The sequence below is a fragment of the Fukomys damarensis genome, unplaced genomic scaffold (genome assembly GCF_012274545.1).
Source record: "Fukomys damarensis isolate Sample0158 unplaced genomic scaffold, DMR_v1.0_HiC HiC_scaffold_9, whole genome shotgun sequence".
NCBI lineage: Eukaryota > Metazoa > Chordata > Mammalia > Rodentia > Bathyergidae > Fukomys > Fukomys damarensis.
The window spans coordinates 23443087-23464970 of NW_022900921.1; the positions used below are offsets into that span (position 1 = coordinate 23443087).

At 41.9% G+C, this 21884-nt stretch overlaps 1 protein-coding gene across 2 annotated transcripts; it reads left to right on the top strand.

Moving 5' to 3' along the window:
• The first annotated feature begins 4638 nt into the window (after nt 1-4638).
• On the top strand, nt 4639-20417 carry Smim23 (small integral membrane protein 23). 2 transcript variants are annotated; one of them, XR_004516356.1, is made up of 5 exons: nt 4639-4792; nt 9852-9903; nt 10091-10158; nt 19316-19530; nt 20192-20417. XR_004516356.1 is itself a non-coding variant. In XM_010622175.3 (4 exons), exons 1-4 carry the CDS (start codon nt 4703-4705, stop codon nt 10607-10609), a joined length of 423 nt encoding a protein of 140 aa, XP_010620477.3. In that variant the 5' UTR covers nt 4639-4702; the 3' UTR covers nt 10610-10716. The 2 variants fall into 2 exon arrangements, 1 of the variants encoding a protein (XP_010620477.3); XM_010622175.3 differs by lacking the exons at nt 19316-19530; nt 20192-20417 and adding an exon at nt 10397-10716.
• The last annotated feature ends 1467 nt before the right edge of the window (nt 20418-21884 follow it).

Here is a 21884-nt window from a genome sequence, read left to right on the forward strand (position 1 = left end):
TGTTTACAGAATCTTTGTGGCTCACTGTGTTCTTGTACATCTTCAGTTTGTCTCAATCAGAGATGGCAGTCCCCCTGTGGTGCTGGGAAGAGGAGCAGTTGGACTTCTCAGAAGACAGTCCTTGACCAAGTGCCCTTGCTCCAAGTGCTTCTCCATAAAACCGGAATCTTCATGGAAGGCAAAAGATGTTAAGAATTCAGACTCTGGAGTCTGGATTCAGAGGAGACTCTGAATCTCTCTTACCTCAGTTTTCTGCCTGTGAAGTAGAAGGAGCATGGGTTTTTCCTTCATTGAGTTGTCACCATGATTTCATGTGAGAAGGAACACACGGATGCTTGAAATTAAATGTACAATAAAGACAGATAGATACGATCATCACTATGGTCCAAAACTTTATGTATGATTTTTCTTTTCCTTACAACAACCCTGGAAGTCAGATACTTTAATGCCTGCCTCACACATAAGGAGACTGTAAGGTGCAGTGTGTGGTCAGGGTCTCATGGGTAGACTGCCTGGCTAAGCAATGACTCTACCACAGAAAGCCTGGCATACATGTAGACAGCCCTTTCTGCACACATCACCCCGGGCTTCTGTTGGCCAGCACAGAGCCAAATCATCCCTCCCTGTTGTGCATCTGCAGAAGCCACTGTCTGCCAAAGTCCCAGAACTTCCAGGAACACCAAAGTCATAGATTTCACATGCACACACCAGGCAAAGAATTTTACATGGCAAAGAAGCTGTCTGCCTCATAATAACCCCACTGACCCTCTAGCAGACTCCTGTTGCTCCTTAGCATCATAGAGTTCCTGAAAGCAAGTGCCTCTGGACCGTCACATCCCAGAATCCTATGCCTAAGTTAATTTTCCCTGAAGAGTCTTGGATTCAGGAGCAAGTGGCCATAGGAATGAAACAAGCACACTGGGATCTCTCCCTCACCCTCCAACCTGAGACCAGCTTTCACACACTCAGGTCATTGAGAGGAGTACTCCACACTGCAATCTTTTCCACTCCTGCTCCTGCAGGTGGCAGCTGAAGTCATGTACAGAAGGACCCAGGTGTCTGAAGACTTCTCAGTGCCCTGTCATTGATTCATCTGTCTGTAGACCTTCTAGACTCTGTGTCTCCGAGACGGCCCATGACAGAGTACATGGCTAGGTGAGGCTGCTGACTTTTCCCTCTAGCTCCCCTCTACACAGCCTTTTTTTTCCCTTCTTGGCTTTGGGGCCCAAAATGTTCTGGACATATTTTTCATTTTTCCAAATATCAATTGCTCTTTTATTCCCTCTCCGAAGCAGTGAGTAATAAGAGTTGTGTCTGGTCCTGAAATTCCGACTGAAATAAATTAGCCCAATGACCAACAGGAGGTGCCTAGAACAATAACGGCAGAATATTTGGCATGTTACAAAAGAGCCCCTGGATGTTGAAGTACAGTAAGTCTAGAAGCACATTACAGAGCAGCGTTGCCAGGACAGGGATGCAATGAGCCATCCAGGCAGCAAAACGCCTCATAAATTAATCCCACTTTTTTTTTCCCTTTTTGGTCCACTGTTCACAGTTCTTTTAGCTTTCTGATTAATGGAGCATAAAGAAGGGTATTTTTGGTGTGGCCCGTGTCCCCAGCAGGCAGGCAGATGGCAAGGCTGTGTGTAAATGTATACATCTGTCCCCTCAGCTGGTCTGACATCCCTGGGGCACTGGCTGCATTAACAGGAGAGAGAAAATAGACTAGCTGGGAGGCAACAACCTGCTAATAAATACTGAGTACCTACTAAGTGTCAGTAATCATGCTAAATTTACAGAGGACACAAGGGAGATGGTCCCTGGCCTCTTGGCCCTCATAGTTTACACATCTTCCAGCCTCTCAGAGCTAGCTCTATGTCAGTGGGGCTGGGAGGAAAAGTAAGCCATAGTTCACTCACAACCCAGTGCCTCTGTCCCTGGAGATAACTGCTCTTCTCATGATCCCTGGTGATGGTGGGTGGTGCTGCCTGCCTCCCACTGGAGGAAGCCCGCATCTTCCTCTCCTCTTCGACAGCTCAGAAGCAGGCCTGGGACAAGGCTTAGCCTAAGAGCCATACCTGCCAAGAGCTCTGAATCTTCAGGGACTTGCCCCAAGATATCATGGTAAGCTACAAGAGTTCCCCAGAAGGTATCCACATCCTAATCCCTGGGACCTGAGAATATTACCTGATATCGTAAAAGAGAACTGTATGGGTGTCATTAAATTAAGAATTTTGAGTTGAGAAGAGGATCTTGGATTATCCAGTGGGCCTTAACACAATCCCAGGTATCTTTATAAGAGAACCACAGGGTGAGCTCACACACACAAGAGGAGACACAATGTGACCAAAGAAGCAGAGGTTAGAGTGATGTTGCCAAAAGCCAAGGAATGCCGGCAGCCACCAGAAGCTGGAAGGAGCAAGAAAAGAATTCCCTCCTAGTACCTCCAGGCTGATTCCACAATAGCTTAGCCCAGTGCCGCTGACCTTGGATTTGTCTCCAGAAGCGTAAGAAAGTTAATATCTCTTCATTTTAAACCATCCCATTTGTGGAAATGTTACAGAGACCTTGATAGCTTAGAGTTCTTTCCTGGCACATTTGCCCCTAGTATGCAGTTCTGAGTTCAGACCGTGCCTGTGGAGTACCTTCACCTAGGGTTCCAGTCACAGTTACCTCGCTAAATTGTCAGCCTCCCCATTAGCTCCAGAAGTTCCTTTTTTCCATTCCCCCAGAATTTGCCTTTTCTTATTTTAGAAAGCCATATGAGATCTATGGCTCCCGCATGTGGGGCCCATTCTTAGGATTACGGTCAAGCTATGTTTGGGACCAGCAAGGTGCCTGTCACACAGCAGACACACAGTAAATCAGAGTTCACAGACTATCTGTATTCAACCCACACGGTGTATTTTTTTTTTCTGAAGTTCGATTTGATGCCAGCAGTATGAGTCAGGAGAATTCGCATAAAAGATGGCATGAACCCTACATTTCCATGCCAACAGTTGGCTGGGTATTCTAAATATATGCTATAATCTTGCCTTGGTCCTTACTGTGCTGTTATCTTCCACCCAGTCTACTCCTCTCATTTTATTAGTTTTTCAAAACATCAGTGCATCTGAGTGTGCCATCCTTGCTACAAATATGGGTTTTTCTTCCATAACCCAAAGGCTGGGCACCAGATCCACTTTAAGGTTCAGGTTGTGAGGTCTCTACCCATAGGCTTTTCAACAGGTGGTGCTGGAGCAATTGGATATCCACAGGCCAAAAGAAATTAACTTTACATGAAAATTAATTCCAAATGAATTATGAATGAGAATGTAAGGCATAAAACTATAAAACTTTTTTTCAAAAGATAAATCTTTAAGAACAAGGTCTAGGTAAAGAGTTCTTCAACTGGATATGGAAAAGCTCGACTCATAAAACAAAATAATTAAAATTATCTCTGCAATGGCCCATGTGAAGAGAATAAAAAGACAAGATTTTTAACATGTTTTGAAGATATACTTTGAGGGTGACTGGTTAAGCAAAATGTAATGCATGTATGTCATGCAATGGTATCCAGTGGTAAAAATGAGCAAATGACTAATGCATGAAACAACCTGGATGAATCCACTGAGAATTACACTAAGTCAGTTTTCTACATCAACGGGTTCTGTGTATCAATCAGCTCCAGTCATAAATCAAAATTATTTGAAAAAATTTTGTCACACTGATCATGTACCAACTTTTTTCATGTCATTGTCCCCCTAAAAAACAATCCAACAGCTAGTTACATAGCATTTACTAGGTATTATCAGTAATCTAGAGATCATTGAAAATGTACAGGAGGATGGATGTGGGTTATGCGCACATACTGCACCATTTTATGCTAAGGATTTGAGCATTCTTGAACTTTGGTATCTTCAGGGGTCCTGGGACCAATCTCTTTGTGAATGACAAGGAACAACTGTGTGTTTGTTTTTGTAAGACTGGTCCCCAAATGTTACATAGTGTTTGGTTGCATTTATACAACAATGTGAAATGACACCATTTTGGAAATGGAGAACAGGTGTGTGGTTTTTAGGAGTTAGGGACAGTGGGTTGGGTCAGGGGGGGCAACAGGCATCAAGGGGGTAACAGAAACTCCTGTACTTCGGGGATTCGATATCTTGACTGTTACGATAGGTTTTATAAAACTACCGCGGTGACAAAAATGTGTCTAAAATGTGTGTCTAAAATGCACACACAAGTGAGTACAAATTAAACAGTGTAAGTTTTGGTAAGAGTCTATCAATATCCTGGTTTTCATGTCATCCTACAGTGACAAAAGATGTTACTATTGAGAAAAGTTGGAAAAATGATACACAAAATCTCTGTACTATTTCTTATAACAGCTTATGAATCTCCAGGAAATTTTTCATTAAAAGTAACTTTTTTACTTCTTATTTTTAGCTCACATGTTACTAAAAACTTGTAAATATAGAAGGAAAGAGATCGTAAAAATAAAATCCTAAAGTAAAATCTTTTGGCAATCATTATTTTCTACATAAACATGGAAAAGTGAAAGAAGGTGTTGAAATTCAGGATAATGGGCAGTTGGAGCTTTGCTGTCCCCTACCTTCTGTGACATCAGAATTCATGGTTGAGAGGTGACCAGAGGTGAGAAGGCCCATTTACCTGTCCACTGCGAACACCTTGCTGCACTCAGGCAGCCTGACCTGAGGACATGGAATTCCAACAGATGGATGGCAGGGCAAGGGTGGCAGCTGAGCTGTGTGAACAGAGAAGGGGCAGCCACTATGAGGACAAGAAGCAGGTAAGGCCAGGTCCAGTGATGCTGTTTTCCTCCTAAATCCTCTTGACCACTCGAGCAGACTGTAAGACTGTAGGAACAGGCCTTCCACTGACTTTCCCTGATCCCAACCTGGTGAAGCACAGCATGTAGGTTTGGGGGCTTCTTCCCCAAGCCATTACCAATACTCTCTCATTTAATTCTCAGCAATAAGAGCAGAAGGTCTGTATTTCCAGGAAGGCTGGGGCTTTTTGTTTCCTGCTAAATCCCCCATGTCTGAAATGGTATTTAGTGCAAAACAGGTATTGAATGAATATATATAAATGGACTCAAAAGGAAGTAGAAAGTGTTGCCAGGCGTGGTGGCACACAGCTGTAATCCCAGCACTCAGGAGGCTGAGGCAGGAGAATTGCTGTGAGTTTGAGGCCAGGCTGGGCTACATAGTGAGTTCCAAGTAAGTCTCAAGTACATAGTGACACCCTGTCTCAAAAAATTTTTAAAAAGGGTTAATAACTATTCATTTGGGCAAAAAGCAATACCAATCTTATACAAATTCTGCCATAAAATATGGAGAATGAAGAAATTCTTACCAACTCATTTTAAGGGACAACATAACTTTGATTATCAAACTTGTCAACCTTATAGGAAAAAAAGCCCAATCTTTAAATGCAGATACAAACAAACAAACAAAAACAAAAAAACAAATCTTAACACAATAGTAGCAAATAGAATCCAGCAGTGTAGTCTACCTTCCATATCTGTAGGTTCTACATCTGGGGATTTAACTAGTAGGTCAAATAATTCCCCACAAAAGTTATGTTTTTGTTGACATGTAATGTGTAGTTAGGCCTATAACTGTTGCATCTGTACTGAACACATGGATTTTTTTTCTTGTCCTTATTTCCTAAACAGTATAATAAAACAATAATTACACAGTATTTTCATTGTATTAAGCATGATAAGTAATTGAGAGATGATTTAAATATACAGGAGGAGGAGGTATGTAGGTTAAATATAAATGCTATATGTACTCACTTTGGTAGCACATATACTAAATGCCATAGGATTCTATATAAAGGACTTGAGCGCCTATGGGCTTTGGTGTCCACAGGCCATCTTGGAGCCAATCCCCTGTGGATACTGAGGAACAATTGTATATGAAAGGACTCACACATTGCGAACAAAGAGAGTCTATTGAAGGAATGCAAGGTTGGTTCATTATTCAAAAGTCAACTAAGGCAATTTACCACAATAAGGGGCCACTTACATAATATCTTGGTGGATACAGAAAAAGCATTTCCCTAATTCATCATTCATTCATTCATGTTAAACTTCCCAGAGAACTAGGAATAAAAGGAAACTATTTTTACCTTATTAAAGAAGACAATGAAACATCTATAACTAAGCCAACATTTTATGGTGAAATTTAACTATTTTCCTCTTTCACTTATTTTTTCAAATTGAAAAAGAGGAAGTTATTCGGTTTTATCACTTATTTATAATTTATTGATGGTTCTAATCAATATACAAATCAAGGGGGGAAAGGCTGGTTTGCTTGAAGGAAACCTGAAAAGAATTAAACAAAACTTTCCTCATAGACACCCAAATTTTCTACATACAAAATCCTAAACTCTACAAAAATACTATTTGAATTAATTATTTTATGCCTACTGGTCTATTTTTGGGGCAGCATATAACAATGGAAAATAATAAAAATTGTTCTCTTCAAATTCTTGTTCCTTGAATTTTTCTAGGTAACATGTATGAATTTAATGCAAAAATTCAATAAATTGCAACCTTTGGCAATTTATTGCAACCCTTAACCTTTGAGTTAAATCATAAGACACTAATTCAATTTGATTTCTGTAGACGAAAAACAATTGGAAAGTGAAATTTGAAATTTGCATTTATAATACCATCAAAAACATGCAATACTTTGGAAAGATGTGTAAGGCCTCTATACAATAGTTTCTGCTTATTAAATTAATCTATATAGTTAAGGTAGTACCAATCAAAATCTCAGCAGTTTTTTTCTAATAGAAATTTTAAAAGAAGACTGTGAAATACATACATACATATATATGTATATATATATATATACACACACACACACACACACATATGAAAATGCAAAGCATGCAAAACTTAAATTTGAAAAATAACAAAGTTCAAAAAATTACAGACTTATTTCAAGCATTGCTATGAAACAATAGTAATCTAGACACTGTGTATTATATAAAATAGATACATAAATATACAATCAATGCAATAAAACAGTTATCATATAATCGTTATGGCCAGAATTGTGTCCCCTAAACTTCATATGTTGAAGCCCTAGCCCCAAAGAAACTATATTTATGGATAAAGCCATTAAGGAAGTAAAAGGAGGATGTGCAATAGCCCCATAATACTGATATGCTTTTAAGAAGAGAGAGCAGAGATGTGCAAACCAGAGGAAAACTCAATGTGGTAACGCAGTAAAACAGGCCTCACCAGCCCACCAGCATCTTGATATCAACTTCCAGCCTCCAGAACTGAGAGAAAGCACATTTCTATTCTTCAAGGCATCCAATGAATGGTGAGTGCTAGCATATACAGTTTAATACAAATTTAGTATTGATGCGAGCATACACCCTGTGATCAAAAACTACAGTGAATACTTAATTTTTAAAAATTTATTATACTAAAAGACAGTCATTCATCTTCCTCAAAATACTTCCCCTTGGTTAGAACATAATTATTATGTCATTCTTGCCACTTTCTGAAACATTTCTGGGAGTCTTGTTTCATGAGTGTCTTTAGTTGTACTGTCATAACTGCCTCGATATCCTGAATTGACTCAAAACTTTTCCTTTTGTTATCATTTTGACATAGGAAGAAATCCCACAGTGACAGGTCTGGTGAATAAGATGGATGAGGACACACCATAATTTTTTGTTTGACAGAAACTGCTATAAACATTTGGAATTAAGTTCATAAAGGCACCCATGAAAAAATACCCACAAAAGAGGACTTCCAGAATTGCTTCAGAAAGCAGTGAGAACAATGGGATACATGTTCAAACTAAGAAGTATACTTTGGAGAGGATTCATGGCAATGTGTCCTTTTACTGTAATTTTTAAAATTTTAACATTCACCATTTTTTTTTTTTTTTTGGTACCAGGGATTGAACTCAGGTCCTCACACTTGTGAGGCAGGCGCAGAATCACTGAGCTGAATCCCCAGCCCTCACCATAATTTTGATCATACCTCATAGCTACAATGTAAAGCAGTAAAACACAATAAAATCCAGAAATAGAACACATAATAGACATATTTTTACAAAGACACCACAATGTAATTCAGTGAGGAAAAATTAGAATTTTTATAGAAATAAAACTAAAACAACTAGATATTTGTATGAAAAAATATCTCAAGCCCTTCTTCATATTACATATTAAAAATTAAATGAATTGTACATCTCAATGTAAAATCTAAAACAAAAAATGTCTAAAAAAAACAGGAAGAATCATGACTGAAATACACAAAATTTTTAACTTCACACAAAAAGCATGATGAAAGGAAAAATTTTGTTAAGTGAACTTCATCAAAACTGAAATCTTGGGCTGGGGATTTAGCTGAGCAGTTCGGTGGCCTGCCTCACAAGCGCAAGGACCCGAGTTCGATCCCCAGCACCAAAAACAAACAAACAAACAAAAAACAACAAACAGAAACTGAAATCTTTTGGGGGCCAGGGATTTTAGCTCAGTGGTTCTGCTGCCTGCCTCACAAGCACAAGGTCCTGAGTTTGAATACCCAGTGCAAAAAAAAACAAAAACAAAAAACAAAAAACCCAAAACTGAAATCTTTTGATCTTCAAGACACTAACAAGAAAATGAAAAGACAAGCCACAGAGATGGAGAAAATATTCACAATACAAATATCTATCAAATAACTTATACGCTGAATACATAAAAAACTATTAACATCTAAACAAGACAAATAGCAATAAAAATGAGATTTTAATACACACATAACAAAAAAGTATGTAAATTATGAATCAATAGATGCATGACAAAATGCTCAACATCATTAGCCACTAGGTAAATGGATATAAGAATAGATTGAGATGTCTTTACACAAGCAATGGAATGCCTAAAATTAAGATTGACAATATGAAGTGTTGACAAGGATGTAGAGCACCTAGAACTCTTACAAATTGCTAGCAGGAATATAAATATACCTTGAAAACAGTTTGGCAGAGTCTTATAAGATTAAGCAAACACCATATGACCCAGATTTCCTATCTGGATATTAACCCAAAAGCAATGAGAACATATGTACACGCAAAGATTTGCGCATGTGTTTTCATAGCATAAAAGCAGAAACAACCCAACAGTGCATCGACAGGTGAAGAGACCATACTATATTCACACAGTATAAATACTCATCAAGAAAATGAAAGCACAAAAACATGGAGGAATCTCAGAAACAGCAGGTCAAGCAGAAGGAACCAAACACAAAAGCAGATATAACCATGTGACTTCATTTATATGAAGTTGTGGACCGGATAAAGTGACTGTAGTGACAGGAAGTGCAGTAATGGCTCTTCCAGTGGGATGAGGTAAGAAAATGGACTACAAGGGGCACAAGGAAGCTTTCTAAGGTGACGAAGTTCCAGATCTTCCTTGAGGTGCTACTCCGCAAGAATAGACATTTGTCAAAACTCATCCAACTGTACATAAAACTTGTGTGCATGTCTTTGTATGGAAATTATGCCGCAATAAAATTAATTCCTTTTAAGGATTGATTAAAGTGAGAAATGTAATAGTTATTCAAGGAAGAAGAGCAGATCTGGGCTTTCTCTTTCAGAAGAGAGAAAAGAGGGAAAACAAATGCCAGTGAATCATCATGTCATATATTTCCGCAATGTTTGGGATTTTCTTCAGTGAGCGTATGGATCTTAGATCACTAGAAATAAAGTCAAGCTCTAAAGCCATCTTGTAGCTCCCCTGTGCCTGGCCCAGTTGGGGAAGCAGGGGAGACAAAAGAGCTCTGGAACTCACCCTCCTGTGCCCTTCCCTTCTCTTCTTCTTGCCCCCAGATGCTGTTCACACTGCTGGTCTTGGTGCTGTACTTGGGCACAGGGATATCAGGTAAGCATTCTGGAAGCTGAGAAGGGATAAGCCAAGTGCACACGATCAGGTGGGGACTCTGGAGATGGATGTCTACCAAGGGGCCCCCCACAATCTGCCCTCTCCTACTTGCTCTTCCCAATGGGAAGAACAATGGTGTTTATTTCAATTGCCACCTATTAAGAGGTGCTGTTTGTGCCTCTTGCAGGAAGAAGTTGGGAGATGTACAAAAGAGTCAAGGAATGTAACTACTCCCAGAATCCCGTGGCTTCCCAGGTAACATATTTAAGAATGTAATGAGGGGGCTACAAGGTATGGGAACCAAGAAGGTTTTCCAGGTGAGCATCATTGGCAAGCTTGGTCAGGGAAGACAAAAAGGAGCTGGCCAGGTGGAGGAGGTTGGGATGTGTACTGCAGGCAGAATGAATAACATGTGCAAAGACCCAGGGAGCTTCCTAAAACCAAGAAGCCAAGTAGAAAATGTCAAGAAAAAACTTTGATGTCTACCTTTCAGGGGTTTGAATATCAGACCAGTGAACCCTCTGAAGAACCAATAAAGCTCCTCAGGAACTGGCTGAAGAAGAGCTTGCATGTTTTCTTGGAGAAGTTAGAGGAGGAAGTGCAGGAGCTGGAGCAGCTAGTTCGGGACCTGGAGTTGTGGCTAGATGCTCTTCTTGGAGAGCCATACCTGGAAGAACCCTGTTCCAGCCACAGAACTCCCTTGTGAGGGTCAGTCATTGAGATCTGGGAGCAGGAAACTGAGAGGTGGGAAAGATAAGCTGAGCTCGGATACCTGAAGTTCAAGGCAAGCAAGAGAATAAAGTGTTTGGGAAATGGAGTCCACTGTTCATGATTGTTGATAGAAACAGCCTCAAGAAGACACAGGAGCCTTGCTGAGATACCCTCCCTGGACCCCTGACTGGCCCCCTGAAACCAACATGGGTCTCAAAGCCAACCACGGCACCAGACTCCTGCTCCACTGACTTGAGACACTGTGTAAACTTCCTTAACCTTCTGAGATTCGGCCTCCTCATTTGTAAAGTTGAAGAAACACATTTTGCCTCAAACTGTAGCAGAGAGTACCCGGAGTGTAAAAAGAGATCTGGCAGATACAGTAGTACCTTGGTTCATGAACTTAATTTGTTCTATGACTTTGGAAAGTTGGTCACATTTGTGTTTGTGTGGGAAAGATGGCTGCAGTCGTGTTTGTCACCAGATGCAGAGTTTGAAAAAAAAAAAAAAGCCAAACACTTGTGTTTGTAAACCACATTGTTTGCAAACAAAAGTGTTTGTGAACTGCAGAAGGGACCTACTGCATCCTTCTTTCTTTCTCATGCTGCTTTCCCTTCCTCCCTGGATGGAGCAGGAAGATACTGGTTTTGAGTCTGCAGCTGTTATGTGGTACTCACCCCTTTAGGATAAATTGCTAGAACCCCAGTGCAGGGGAACTGGGGCAGTAGCTATCAAATCTACAAATTCATGTCCTCTCTGGCCCAGCAATCTGCTTTAGAGGATCTATCCCACAGATATATATGCACATGTGTGAACTTACATATATATTTTTTTCACCCTATCTTTGTTTACAATACCATGAATAAACAGAAGCAACCCCACCCTTAGTCCAGTGTGCTGTGGCAGTAGAGAGAGGGGAGGGCCGAGTATAGTTTGTCCTCCATATCCACAGAACCTGTGGTCCATGGGTCAAAAATATTACAGAAAATAAATGGTGTCTGTACTGAATGTGTACAGACTTTTCCCCTTCTCATTCTAACCTAAACAATATAGTATAAGAGCTACTTACTCACATTTACACTGTACCTGTAAGAGTTATTATAAATAGTCCAGAGATGATTTAAAGCATACAGTAGGATGCACACAAGTTACATGCAAATATTGTCCCATTTTATACAAGGAACTTTGGGCATCCATGGGGTTCCTGGCACCGATCCACTGTGGAGACTGAGGGATGGCTATACAGTACTCTTGAAAAGAGTTGATTTAGACAATAACATGGGGCCATTTCCCTTCCAAAGGCTCTTGGACTGTGCCATGACACTGCGACTCACATTACCCAGTGATTGGGATTGTGGCAGAGTAACAGCAAACCATATATGTGGGCCCCAAGAGTCAATATCAGGGTGGCAGACTCGATGAGACAAAACATTTAGAAGCTCAGGTGGAATACAGGTAGATTCCGACCTGAGCCAGTGGAAAGAGAGAGCTGTAAACAAGTGCTGGTAGGAGGTGCTTTGCCCACAAGCATCACCATAGAAAAGTGGCCTCAACTGCCACGGGTCAAGTCTGAAGACGGTTCTTCACCTCCTCTCTGCTTCCTTTCTCCTCCATAGATTAGACAGTCAAACAAACCGTGTCTGTTTGGCTAATACTATAGATCCTGGATGGCACAGCCCAGGAGACAGTTACTTTATGTATCCTTCCCTGTTCCTCTCCTGCTATCCAACCCCCACCCCATCACGAAAAAAATCACACTACATTCCGCCCTGGCCACATAGGCCATAACACTTTTTGTCCCACCTCCTCTTGCTGTTTGCCTTCCACTATAAATAAAGAGAGCTTGGGACTCCAGGTGGCCATTAGCTCCTGGTCCCAATTTTCAAGAATAGTCTTTGTTTCTTCGTTTTTTCATCATCTCCCACCGCTTTCCCTGGCTTCAGACCCTACGCTGTGCGGGTCATGGCATCTGGCACCCAAAATGGCCTGTATGAGACTTCAAAACTCAGGTGAGGAGATACCTCCATTAGCGTATACAAAGGGGGAGGTGAGCGGTTTACTGGGTGTGACCACCCATGGGACTGTCAGGCTCAAATGAGCAACAGCGCTATCTATATTCATGTGCTTCACAAATTGCTAAAGGCTAAGGGGACTAAAGTCAAACTAGACCAGCTTTGCTCTTTTCTTTCTTTTGTTCAAAATACCTGTCCTCGGTTTCCAGAGCAGGGCAAGGTGAAGCTTGCCACTAGGCACAAAGCAGGGAAACAATTGAGAGATCATTATACTGCCAAAGATCCAGTTAAGGTTCCTTTTCTTTGTGGTCTTTGGTTAATGAGTGTTTGGATGCCCATCCATCGATCTAATGTGCCATTGATGATTCATCACAAAACACAGTGACACACCTTAAACGATGGTCCAGGATTATGAGAAAATGAAAGGTGGCCTCTGAGCAGCTCGAGGCTCCTGAGTGGGTGGGGTGGGGATGGAACTCTCAGCCCCAGTGAAGCCCTTGGCTCCAACCGAGGTGCCCTCCTCTGAGTTTTCAGATTGCTTCTCAGAGGGCCCCAGAGACAGGCAGATTCAGATGTAGCGATCATGTCCAGGCTTGCAGCTCTGACTGCTCTTTCCATTTCTGCACCACAGCAAGTGAAATCTAGAGCAGTCACACTATCTTGGGCAAAATAGAAAGCAGCCAGCTGTACTTCATTAAAGGGAATTTGGCTGTGCCACAGATGTCCACTTCTGCATTGGCTGTGTATCAACTCTTCCCCCTACAGATGACACTTGAACAAGCTCATACTCATGGGGAAGCCTTGGAAAGTTTGAGGCCTGGAATATACCCCATTATAGAGGTTCCCTGACCCAAATAATCCAGGACAGATGCTTAGGCATGAGCCCATTCCTTTTAAAACTTTAAAGGAGCCAGAAATGGCTACTGTTGCCTATGAGCCCACGGCTCCTTTTACTATGGGATGGCTGAGAAGGTAGCCTCTGTAGCTATGCCCTCAGATAATTAGAAAGCCCTGGCCAAGGCTTGCTTGTCTCAGGTGATTATTTGTTGTGGAAGCCTGCGTTGAGCAGTGCACAGAACAAGCCACATGCAACTGGCAGGCAGCACACCATTCCCATTACTATGGACAGGCTCACTGGAGAGGGCAATCAGGGGGTCTGACTTATGTCCATCCAGCTTATGATCAGATTCAGCTCATGGCCCTGCGAACTTGGAGAGCAATCCCATCAAAAGGGAGAAAACCATGGATATAACTGCTATCAGACAGGGGCCTGATGAGCCTTTCCAAAATTTTGTGAGTCAACTTTTACAGGTAGCCTCTCTGGCATTATATATCATCAGGAAGCAGGACAAGTAGTAAACAATTGGCTTTTGAAAATGCAAATAAATGGGTTAAGGAGGCTATATGCCCTCACAAAAAACAAGCCCCACTAGAGAATATGATTAGACTGTGGGCTGATATAGGTCGCTGCTATGTGCAGGGGGCCACCTTGGCAGCCTTTTTATAGCCTCAGACAAAAAAGGATGGGGCTTGTTTTATTTGTGGAAAGAAGGGCCACACGGCTAGACACTGTAGAAAAAAGGGCCAGTCACCACGTACCTTGACGGAACTGGTGAGAAACAATGGTGGATTTCCCTTGAGAGGCATAAAGCCTACCTCCTTGTGCCCAAAATGCTTCTCTAAGACAGATGCTAGACAAATGCAAGTCTAAAACAGATGCTGACGGCCATCAGGTTCTGGGAAACGCCCAGCTGGGCCATCCCCGCCCCCGTCCAACAGTGGGGGCACACTCACCTATTCTACCTCAGCCATTCCGGCCAGCCTCCAACACATCTCACAGCAATCCCAGGGAGCATGGGACTGGACCTCAGTTCCACTGCTGGGGTCATACTGACTCTGGACATGGGTCCTCAAGCACTCTCTATGGGAGTGTGTGGCCCCCTGCTGGGAGGCACTGTTGATTAATTGCTGGGATGTAGCAGTAAGTCATTCCAGGAATCATAGATGCTGAGTATGCAGGAGAAATAAAAATTGTGGCTTTCTCTCCCCAACAGTTTTTTCATACCCTTAGGGGCACTAGGATTGTCCAGTTGTTACTTTTGCCTGTGGCGAAGGCCACCCAGCTTACAAGGCCATTATAACTGATCACACAGGACCAAGAGGATTTAGTTCTTCTGATGCTTATTGGGTCACTAAAATAAAAGGTGAAAGGCCAGAATACAATCTCGCTATTGACGGAAAGGCTTTTAGAGAATTACTGGACACTGGGGTGGATGTGTCAGTGATTAGTTTCTGACATTGGCCACATAGCTGGCCACTGGACCAAGTTCGTACCCAGTTACCAGGGGTTGGATGGATACAACACCCAGCCAAGAGTTCAAAATTGTTAGTGGACTGGGCCATCGAGGCACTTTCCAGCCTTTCATATTACCCAACATACCAGTAAATGTGTGGGGCTGGGATGTCTTAAGTGCTACAGTGTCCCTGCTGATATGTCCCAAATCTCTTGCGTCTTCACAAATGTTGAATCAGGGATTTAATCCTCACAGGGGTTTGGGACATCATGGTCAGCGAAGAAAAGAACCTGTCATACCCTGACACAAACAGAACCATCACAGTTTGGGCTACTCACATTTTTCCTAGAGCCAGTGGTCAGTTCTCCACCCCAACCAGTGGCCAAACCCATCACACGGCTGTCAGATGGTCTGGTCTGGGTTGACCAGTGGCCTTTACCACAGGAGAAACTGCTAGCTGCATACCAGTTTAAAGAGGAACAGTTAGGAGCAGGTCATCTAGAACCCTCCACTAGTCCTTAGAATACTCCAATTTTTGGGATAAAAATTCAGGAAAATGGTGCATCCTACAGTATCTCCACACAATCAATAAGACCACGGAGCCTATGGGGCACTGCAGCCCGGACTTCCAAATCCTTCCATGATTCCTTTGTCCTTTCGTTAATTGGTTATAGATTAAAGGGCTGTTTTGGGTTTTTTTAACCTCTTTTTCCTTCCAACTATAAATGTTTGCCTTTAGTCTTCCTTCACCCAATAATCAAGGCCCCACTAAAAGATTTCCGTGGAAGTGCCTAGCTCAAGGCATGACCAATAGTCCCACTCTTTGTCAGGAACATGTGGACTGGGCCACAACCTCCGAGGACACAATTTCCTGCAGCTTATATTATTTATTATATAGATGAGATTCTTCTAACCTAGTCCATGCCTCTCTAGCTGTGCTTGCTCCGGGAACTTTATTCTGCCTTGCAGGTGGGTCTTTCCGCCTTGGAGTTGGTTATAGTCCCAGATAAAATCCAAAAAACACAGCCTTTTTCTTATTTGGGATGTATTTTAGAAAGTACTCAGGTAAGACCTCAACTTGCTCAGATTCATACTGATCATTTTTCTACTCTTAATGACTTTCCAAAGCTCCTGGGAGACATCAACTGGCTTCGACTGTCGTTATCTTTAACGACTGCAGACTTACAACCATTATTTAAAATCCTCGAAGGTGACCCTTCACCTGCCTCACCTCTCCTCCTAGTACTTTCAGCTCATAAGGTGGAGAAGGGTACTCATTAGGCAGTCCTGACTCATGTTGTCCCTGAACAGCCTCTATGGTCGGTGACCTTGTCCACTCCACATACACCAACGAGAGCACTGTGACAGCTTTAGGGGGTTCTTGAGTGGATCCATCTTCCTAACTTGCCACCTGGCTCTCTAACCCCGTATCCCTCTTTAGTGGTTGCCATGATAGGCCGTGGACGATGGTGCTGTCTTCAGTTGCTGTCATGCTATCCTCATGTACTTGTTATACCTTATTCCCTACAACAACAGCAATGGCTTTGGCAGTTTTCTGAAGATTGGCAAGACTGCCTTAGCCTCCTTCCCCAGGCAGATTGACAATCATCTACCTTTGTACAAGATTTTACAACTTGAAAACCTTACTCCTTTCATTTGCCTTTGGAAGGAGCCGTTACTATTTCCACAGACGGCCCCTCTAATGGATTTGAGGGATATCATTCCACGAGTGGGAATTGATCTCAGGATACTGGCTTTACATCTACTCAGTGTGCCAAATTGCAGGCCGCAACCTGGGTGCTTGAGGATTTTGCTTCTGTCGCCTTTAATTTGTACTTGGACAGTGCCTATGTAGTGGGCGTAGTCCAAAAAACAGAAACTGCTACCCCTTCCTCTACTAACAGTGAAGTTCTCTTTCAGCTTTTTCATCATCTGAGGGACAGTGTAAGATGCCACTTTTACCCTTGTTTGATCTCACACATTTGTGCACATTCCTCCCTCCCTGGGCCATTATGCCAGGGAAACGACACTGTTGATAATCTTATTGCTCGCTCTTTTGCTTCCTGGGCCTCTTCCACTTGCCCTTCAACAGGCTACCACCTCACATTGTGTTTTTCACCAAAACACTTCCGCCCTACGCAAAGTTTCATATTTCTTGAGGACAGGCGTGCAACACTGTTTGTGCCTGTTCCACCTACGTGTTTCATCTTCCATCACCCATCCAGGGTTCCAATCCTAGAGGCCTGTGTCCTCGTGACCTCTGGCAGATGGGCATAACTCATGTGCCTGTGTTTGGTCACCTCAGATGTTCATGTTTCTGTTGACACCTAACCTCCATGATCTTCGCTTCCACTCAACCAGGCGAGGCTGCCTGACATGTTATTGATCACTGTCTTTGTGCCTTTCAGGTGTTTGGTTGTCCAAGGGCTATCAAAATTGCCAATGGTCCCCACATGGTACCAGGTATAACAATTCCCAATTTGAAACTATACTACAAAGCCACTGTGATAAAAACAGCATGGCACTGGCAAAGAAATAGGCCTGAGGATCAGTGGAACAGACTGGAAGACACAAAAACAAACTCAGATGTACTCAGCTACCTCATCTTTGACAAAGGAGCTGACCATCCTCAGTGGAGGAAAGATAGCCTCTTTAATAAATGGTGTTGGAAAAACTGGATGTCAACCTGCCACAGATTAAAATCAGACCCTTATCTTTCACCATGCACTAAATTAAAATCCAAATGGATTAAAGCTCTAAATATTAAAACAGAAACATTAAACTTGCTGGAAGGTAAGTTAGGCAGAACTCTGGAAGACATTGGCATAGGAAAAGACTTTATGAACAAATCCTCAGTAGCACAGGAACTAGCAGATAGAATCAACAACTGGATCTCATCTTACTAAAAAGCTTCTGTACTTCAAAAGAAACCATCAGCAGAACTGAGACAATCTACAATGTGGGAAAAAATTTTTACCAGCTGTTTCTCAGACAAAGGACTATTATCAAGAATATATAAAGAACTCAAAACAATCAGCCCCCCCAAATATAAAGACCTGATTCAAAAATGGGCATCCAAAGTGAACAGACATTTCTCAGACAAAGAAGTAAAAGCAGCAAGTAAATATATGAAAAAATGTTCCCCATCACTGATCATTTGAGAGATGCAGATGAAAACAACACTGAGATTCCACCTCACCCCACAAAGAATGGCTGCTATCAAGAAATCACACAATAACAAATGTTGGCGGGGTTGTGGGGAGAAAGGAACCCTTCTCCACTGTTGGTGGGAGTGCAGACTGGTGCAACCACTATGGAAATCAATACGGAGATACCTCAAAGAGCTTGGACTAGAGGCTCCATTTGACCCAGCCATCCTTCTGCTGGGTATCCTTCCAAAAGATTTCCAAAAGAATTAAAAGAATCATATCACAGTGATATATGCACACCTATGTTTATGGCGGCACAGTTTGTAATAGCTAAAACTTGGAAACAGCCCATTTGCCCATCTGTTGGAAACTAGATAAAGAAGATGTGGTTTTTCTAGAAAATGGAATATTACTCAGCCATAAAGAACGAGAAAATAGATTCATTCATAGGAAAATGGATACATATTGAAGATATACTCCTAAGTGAGATAAATAAGTCACACATGTGTAAATACCAAATAGTTTCTCTGGTGTGAATAATCTGCAATAATATGTAAGATTCTAATAAGATTACTGACATTTAGAAATGGGAAGAAAGGAGCTAAAGGTGTAGGGAAGGTGAGATGGGTAGGGGAAGGGTAATAAGGGGAAAGAAAAAAATGTGAGATAATGAAAAGATGGAAATAAAGTGTTTGTAGATGGGGAGGGGAGGAGGGGGTGAAGGGAGGGCAGGGGTAAGGGGAAAAAATAAGAATCAAGACTTGTCATGTAGAGGTACAAGATCCCAACAATGAATGTAACTGTACTGTATCCCTAAAATGTACCAATAAACTCAATTAAAGCTGAAAAAAAACTGGCAATGATCCTGCTTCCACTAGTGCTCCTTTTAGACTCTTTTGTACAAACGTTTGCATTTCTCTCTCTACAGTATTCCTTATAACCTTCCAGGTCAAGCAATCATTGAATGTGCCAATTTCACCCTTAAAACTATGTTACACAAACAAAAGCAGGGAGTACTCCCTACTTCTTATAAGCCTGTACCCTCTACTATAATCAATCTGACATTATATGTCTTAAATTTTTAAAATATCAATGAACAACCTTATGTCCATAGAGCATTACTTTGTTTCTAGTCACCAATCAAAGCATAAATCTGCTCACTGGAAGGACCCAGCCTCTGGTCAGTGGTATGGACCAAGCCCTGTCATCCTGTGGGGAAGAGAATTTGTCATTAGTGTCTTTTCAGCTGCTGTTGATCACCCTGTGTGAACGCCAAGCCAACTGGTGTGGCTGTGTGATGGCGTCAACCCCGGAGAAACAGCTGAGTCCACCATTCAAAAGGTCGATGTTGTCACCCCAAATGAAGACGCCATGTCAAGCTCCTCCATCACACCAAACATGAGCAGCAACCTATCCCATGTGGGGTCAATCAAGAAATTAACAGAAGATGCTCAACAAATGGTAAAGGATAAGGGAGGCCCGTCAGATCCTGGTGCCTTATTCCTTGACAAAAGAGGGATGATGCAACACAATAATGGGCAGCATATTGAGATGAGTAGCACAGTTAGTAAGTAAGATTGCAGTTGGTACAAGTACATTAAAAGTATCATTAGTGTTGTTGGTAATATTAGTGGACCCACTCAGGAAAACATAAGGTGCCTGCACACAAGTACGTCCCCAATGACTGGCAGCTCCCACATGACTCAGGCCTTTAAGGCTATAGCTGGATTGTGTTGTTTTATCAGTACATGCAGCAACCCTCCACAGGCCAGGCTGTCTGAAATGAAGATTAATTTCAAGAGAAGTAACTGGAAAGAATCCAGTGTAATTTACCAGCACATGAGGGTAGTCTGAAAATTGCACAGAATGTATATGGGTCTGACTGATATGGGAGATACAACAGTCAACCCATGACACTGCACCTTTGAGTGGAACAGTGGTCATCCTGTTGTAGTGGGGATGAGTAGAACAAGATGTATTAGACTCATGCTGTCCAACTTAAAAGTTTTGTGAAGAAGGATTTCGTCCTTTTCTTGGACAGATTCATTCTCTACAATGGCAGAATTTCTATAGTCCAAAGGGGCAAGGAGAATTGATTGGGCTACTTGAATTGCATTTCCAGATGGGAAACTGAGACCGGGCAGTAGCTGAGGCTGAAGAAAAGGGATCATCAACAAGACATGCTAATACACAATCTCTGATGGAGATGGGTATGGAAAGCTGTTTGCCAGGCCTTGGGACTTCTCCTTTTCAGCAGAGAAGGAGCTAACCCATCATCTCAGGTCATGACCGGGTACCCACAACAATGGAAGGGACAAGCTTGTTCTTGTTAAGGTGAAAGTGATAAATGGGGGAAATATCATGACTACCCGTATTTCTTTGTTTCAGGCTCCTGAAGCATGAGGTCAGCATCATATATAATTAAACTTTTTAATTAATTTTAATTGATGATATTCTTCCCTCTCTCTTACTTAATAGATACATTAGTCAACCTTCCTTATAGTCAGGCTCTTCTATTTGGCTAGCACTTGTTTATTCCAGGTTTGTTTGTTTGCTTGCTTGCTTAGTTTTGGTCAGCTTCTTTTTTATTCCTTTAACTTGTATGATATAAGGAAAAACATATTCAGATAATTTATGTTTTAAAAATGAGAGCCTTATACTACACTAGGCAAAAATTGAGTAAGATAAAGTTCATTTATGCATCAGCACATGCACTTTTCAAGAATTTACGTTTCATTGGGAAGAAACAAATAAATTGTGGTAGCTGACATCTAGAGGATGCTACCTGTATTCCACTGCTATTGTAGGGATGTGGCCAATTGCTGCTGCTGTTTCCAGCTGATGAAGTAGAAACTGAGGCACAGAGAGATGACATCATTATTAACATCTTCTAGACAGTTAAGAAAGTCGGGATTCAAACTTGTCTGGCATCACAGCCTTCACACTAAATCAGTGCTCTTCTCTGCCTCCTTTCCATTAAGCCCAGCCAAGATGATTTCTTTTCTCTCTTAAAATGCTCTCTTTTTATTTTTAAGTAACCACATGCCAATTAAATTTACAAGGATATACATATCCATTGTGTGTTACTACATGCATGGTACATATATAGAGAAGGAGAAATCAGGTTCTCTGTCCACTAAGAACGCATCTTCCTAAAGGGAAGCCAAACACAAAGATAGGGGATTACATTGATATACAAGTTACTGGACAGCATGCCAAAGGTGTCTAATTAATTACCAATGAGCTACATAAATATTTATTGGCCTAACAGCTCAACGAGAGAGTGGGATGTTGGAGTTGGCATTAGCTTGCCAAACCTGTTAGCCCAGCTATAGATGCACCATACTGAAACATAAGCCCGGTTTAGCCAATGGAAATTTGTAAGAAAACCAGAGATAAGAATGACAGGATGGGGGCACGTGTCGTAGTAATTTCTGTAGTGAGAAAATGCCTGAGGCCTGCAACCTCAGGTTTATTTAGGTTCACAGTTTTTAGAAGTTTCAGTCCATGTTTGGGAGGCTCACACAGAAAACAGCATGGTAGAAGGGCCTGCTGCAGAGTGAAAGGGCACACGTCATGGTGGCCAGAAAGCAGAGAGAGAAGAGAAGAGCCAGGGAGGGAGATACACTCTTCCACATCACACCCCAGTGACTCACCTCTAACCAGACCCCACTTTCTAACAGCACGTCAGCTGTAGTGCCCCTATAATTTAATCACCTTCCAAATACACGTGGCTTTAGGGCCATTTTAGATCTCAGGTATGGATGCCGCAGCTCTCAGACTTGACCTAAGGACCAGACTCTAAATTTCAGATA